The sequence below is a fragment of the Canis lupus genome, unplaced genomic scaffold (genome assembly GCF_011100685.1).
Source record: "Canis lupus familiaris isolate Mischka breed German Shepherd unplaced genomic scaffold, alternate assembly UU_Cfam_GSD_1.0 chrUn_S1795H1992, whole genome shotgun sequence".
Lineage (NCBI taxonomy): Eukaryota > Metazoa > Chordata > Mammalia > Carnivora > Canidae > Canis > Canis lupus.
The window spans coordinates 87,137-92,690 of NW_023330651.1; the positions used below are offsets into that span (position 1 = coordinate 87,137).

The following is a 5,554-nucleotide window of genomic DNA, read 5'->3' on the forward strand; positions in this document are numbered from 1 at the left end:
TATTCCCTTTCACTATTTTTTAAATTCCCCAATTGAATGACATCATATAATGTTTGTTCTTCTCCGATTGACATATTTTACTCAGCATAATACCCTCCAGTTCCATCCACCTGGAAACCAAAGGTGGGGGCAGCCCCAGTGGCGCCGCGGTTTAGCGCCGCCTGCAGCCCACGGCGGGATCTTGAAGACCCGGGATCGAGTCCCATGTTGGGCTCCCTGCATGGAACCTGCTTCTCCTTCTGCCTGTGTCTCTGTCTCTCTCTCTCGCTCTGTATATCTCATGAGTAAAAAAAATAAAATCTAAAGAAAAGAAAAACGAAATCAAATGGTGGGTATTTGTCGTTTCTAATGGCTGAGTAATATTCCATTGTATACATAAACCACATCTTCTGTATCCATTCATCTTTCGATGGACACCGAGGGTCCTTCCACAGTTTGGCTATTGTGGACATTGCTGCTAGAAACATCGGGGTGCAAGTGTCCCAGCGTTTCATTGCATCTGTATCTTTGGGGTAAATCCCCAGCAGTGCAATTGCTGAGTTTTGATTATTTTTCCTACCAACGCAATAATTTATGTGAAGATATTTGTGGCAGACACTCGTTTTTCAAATAATAGTTATCAAGAGTCAGTGACACCATTAAGTTTATTAATAAGCAACTTATTTGAAACTGAGGACATATCCATCCTATGCAATATAACCCAGTCTCCAAGCACTGAAATGGTAAGATACTTAAATAGTTCACGGAGATAAAAAAAATCATGTTTTAGCTTGGTTTTCTCACCAAAATAAAAGTTTGAGTTATACAATTCAAAGGTTTTTAGCCATACCCTTAAAGGTTTTCCTTTTCTGAACTCAATGTCAGCCAGGTACACTAAAACATATGTTTACAAATAATGACTTAAAAAGGAAATGTCTATGCTTACAAATAACCTAAGAGGCAAAAAATAATGTATCTATGTTTAAGAAGCCTCATTTTTTAGCATCCCTAGAAAATAGTTTTGTTCATTATATTTTTCAAATGTTATTCTTTGAACACATTTAAGAAAACAAATTTTGTGAAAAATAATGCAAATTTTTCTACCTAATCTATGTTTCTTAATTCTAAAGTTGTATGAAGAACTCCAATAATGGTCCTTAATGTGCTCTGGGATATAGAAATCTGAAGTCTTGATGCCATGGGATAAAATTGATTCACTTCACCAAATGCTGACGATATCACTAACAAAAGCACATGAATAAATGAGAAATTTGAAAATTTTAGACTATTTTAGAGCAGGTACTTATTTGGGACTTGTAAGTAAGTGCATTTGAATTCCTGCAGCTCTTCCATTTCAGTTTTTAACTCTAGTTGCAAGAAATTTGGAGCACCAATTCTAAGTATTAGATACTATATATCATTTGATAAATAACTTTATTGAATGCATTGTTCTTTTAAATTCTTATTAGTAGAGACAATGGACATAGCATTTTAGACACATTATCTAAAAAGAAAAGCAATTGTTCTAAAAACATGTTTAATTAGATATTTTTGGTTCAAAACAGAGTAATTTTTAAAAATCTTTGAAATAATATGTCTCAACACCACATTTTGTTTTATTTTGTCTCATTTTGTTCTCCATGTATAGAGTGTTATAAATGGAACCATCAAATGTATCATGATAGTCATGAAAATTGAGGGGAGATACATACATTTCTCAATTACTTTAGAGTGGCATTTTGTATTAATTCAGTTTTACTGAAACAAAAAAGTATTGGGAACTAGTTTTCTGATATTGTTCTCCAAAATACTGCAAGATCTTTATTTTACAGTCATGAACTAATCAAGTATGTCAAGAGGAAAAAAATGAATTTTTACTTTTGAAACTGATTCTTCATGAGTTGGATGCCCATTATAAAATGGTAGTTATTTTAATCACGTCAGTGGTTTTATGCAACAGATTCAAAAGGCCCCACATACTCTAAATATCCCTTTCCTCCATCCAGTCCATCCTGGTGTCAAGGCATGGTCCATTTCATTTAGATCAGCACCATCTACTTCACCATCTTCACTCATTGGTCTCTCTACTTGCAGTGCTGCACTTTCCCAATTGCCCATTAATTTGACATCTCTAAAATGCAGATCTAATCATTTTACTACTGTATGTAGATCTCTGGGGCACAGAAGAGCAAGAAACACGTCTATAAAGTAAAGTAGGAAAGGAAGAACAATAGAAACACTTACCTTTTATACTTTGCCAACCTTCTGACCTTTACTCGTGTTGCACCTTTTCTGTGGCATAATGTTCCTGAGAAAACTCCCTCTGCCACAGACTCCTATACTCATCTGAGGGTACATCTAGTCAACATTCAACACAGAGTTCTAGAGTCTGATCTGAGTTCCCCTTTGTGACCAAATTTGTGTGTCACAGTAGGAAATAAGTGTCCTTATGAGCTGTGTACTTTGCACATGGGTATCAAGGTGTATCCTATTTGCATATAAAACTATAGAGTTTCAAATTCTTTGAAAACAGCAATCACATAGTGTTCATATTTTAATCTCATTTAGCTGTTATTTTGGATTATAATAGAGTATAAAATACTTATTAAATAATTGAATAAATAAGTTTGAATATTTGATATTCTGCTTCTCTTTTTCATCTAATAAATTACATACTTCAAACTCAGCTCAGATATCACCTCAGGCAAGGAACCTTCTCTAAATCTTCCTTCCTATCTGGATTCATATTTTTCCCCGTTTTTTTAATGCAAATATGGATATTAAACCTATCATTTGGTAGGGCTTTAAACCACTTGGTGCTTTCATTTTTGGACCATATCCACATAGTGTACATCATTAAGGTCTAGCAAATTAAGGGATGATTAATGGTAGGTAGATGACAAGATTGTCCCACTAATAATTAGTCATATTGAAATGAATATATTTTATAAGATATAATGTCACTTACACTGCCCTTAAAAAAGGCTTATATTTTAGCTGTTTATATGGAATAATTCTATTATTACAGAAAAGTAGCATAAATAAGAATAGTACAAACCACAGCCACATACCTTTTACCGAGATTCAACAGCTGTTAACATTTTTACCTCTTTTTCGTTATCACCCTTTTCCTTATCCCTCACTTGAATCAATTTTATAGAATCAAACTTTCTTCCTTTAAATATTTTAATTATGCATTTCCTAAGAATCAGAGGGCAGTTATCAACTTCAGTAAATATAACATCACTATATAATTGTATAATACATTTTGAAAGGATAAGAATTAGAAAATTAAAGAGTTTTATAGTACAGGGAGGCAATATTTTTAAAAAACGAAGATGCAAAAGTGAGATGAACACAATGGCATAAAAAGTTGCAGGAATAAGGTTGACATAAAATTCTAAACTTACAATGTGTTAAAGAGAAGGAAAATCACAGTAATATCAAATTTTCCTACTTTATAATTTCTTTTTTAAGGATTTAATTTATTTGAGAGAGAGAGAGAGAATATGAGTGGGTGGGAGGAACGGAGGGAGAAAGAGAAGCAGACTCCCCCCCCCCGAGCAGGGAGTCTGATGCAGTCCTAGATCCCAGGATCCTGGTATCATGACCTAAGCCAAAGACATATGCTTAACCTACTGAGCCACCCAGGGACCCTACTTTATAGTTTCTTGAAAACCAGGTCCCACATTCAGCATTTTCTTCAGCGCTCCCATAACATCCTTATTTCTTAAGCTATAGATCAAAGGGTTTAGCACAGGAGTGAGTATGGTGTAAAAGACAGATACCATCATGTCCTTCTCAGGTGTATGGTAGGAATTGGGGAGCATGTAAGTATAAATGGCAGCCCCATAGAAGAGGATGACCACAGTCATGTGGGAAGAACAAGTGGCAAAGGCCTTCTTCTGGCCTTCTGCTGAGTTCATCCTGTGGATGGTGATGAGGATAAAGTAGTAAGAGCCTGAAATGACTGTCACAGGAATGAGAAGCATGAGCACACAGCACAGATACATGAAAACCTCATAGATGGAAGTGTCTGAACAAGAGAGTTTCAATACAGCAGGGACTTCACAGAAGAAATGATGAATCTCCCGAGATCTGCAAAAGGGGAAGGTCATGGTGATGGGAGTGAACAAGAAGCTATCCACTGAGCCCAGGAACCAGCAGCCAGATGCTAGGATGAGCAACACCTGATGGTTCATGAGGATAGGGTAACGGAGAGGATGGCAGATGGCCACATAACGGTCATAGGCCATGGAGGCTAGAAGAAAAAATTCTGAACCTGCTAGTGTCACATAGAGAAACATCTGTATCCCACATTCCGTGGCTGAGATCTTATTCATACCCATGACTTGGTCCATGAGCATCTTGGGCACAGTAACGGAAATATACATCATGTCCATGAGAGATAGTTGGCTGATAAAAAAGTACATAGGGGTGTGGAGGTGGGAATCAGAATGTATCAGTAGAATCAGGATGGTGTTTCCAGACAAGGCCATTAGGAAAACCACAAAAATGACCAAACAAAGGAGAGCTGGGTGTTTGGATTTATTGAAGAGTCCCACTAGGATGAAATCTGACCTCCCAGTGTGGTTAGCCAGCCAGTTGATGTTCTCCATGAGATTTCACCTGGAAAAGCTAGGAAAACTTTGGGATTAATGAATGAATCAATCATGAAACATCACCAACTGAAATGAATATTTGGTGAGAGAAAGTGTGTGTGTGTGTGTATGTATGTGTGTTCGTGTGTGTGTGTGAGAGAGAGAGAGAACCTAATTATAGTAACAGAAATAAATTACCTGTAACTATAAATTTACCATATAGTGAGGTTGTGGTGTTCATTAGATTGTGGATTTATCTCTTGATATTGTATCTTTTTCCAATAGGCATGTAAATTTGTTTAGTTTAGCTGTTGCCCTATGCAAACACAAAAGATGAATCAAAATGTAAAAAAAATTATATATGTATATATTCTTATAGAATTTTTATTGTAGATCTCAAAATATCATTAACCTGTCTGCTCTAAGAATACAACTGAGATCTTAAAATATCTTCAAGGTGTATTCTATATAAGGCAAATTTAATTTCACAGGGCATAGAAATATTAAATCATTACCTTGTACAACTGGAACTGTAGAATGTTATATATTAGTAATACCCCCTCAAAAGAAAATGATCTAGAAAGTAATTTCAAAACAATTTGGGGAAAATCTATATGAAATTCTTGAGCCCTCTTTTTCCCATAAGATTGAGCCACTCTGTGAGACACTGTTGTTGTATGGAGTAAGCCACAAACTCCCAAAACCAGATCATGGTCTTTACCAATGACCAAACTCTTGGATAGCCCAGAGGCCAGACTGTAAATGTAGGACTACCTTATCATTTACACACTATTCCTCCATCCACTCTACATACATAAAAAGAGGATAAGAATAATGTTTTTATCTGACATATGGTTAGGATTAAATGAGGAAAGTGCTTGTAACATTACTGGTTACAGATAAATAAACATACAGCATATAGAGCTAGTTTAAATATTTAATAGCTACAGTAATAATAATGTAGGATCTCTGAA

General features: G+C 35.6%; 1 protein-coding gene across 1 annotated transcript; it reads right to left on the reverse strand.

Annotated features, from left to right (window-relative positions):
• Positions 1-3,635: 3,635 nt before the first annotated feature.
• On the reverse strand, positions 3,636-4,598 carry LOC119878667 (olfactory receptor 2T4-like). The gene has a single exon (XM_038589254.1). The coding sequence runs from the start codon at positions 4,596-4,598 to the stop codon at positions 3,636-3,638; it is 963 nt and encodes a 320-aa protein (XP_038445182.1).
• Positions 4,599-5,554: the final 956 nt, after the last annotated feature.

What these genes read in the sequence shown, in the direction of transcription:
- LOC119878667 (XM_038589254.1), bottom strand. Translation starts at nt 4,598, where the DNA reads ATGGAGAACATCAACTGGCTGGCTAACCACACTGGGAGGTCAGATTTC.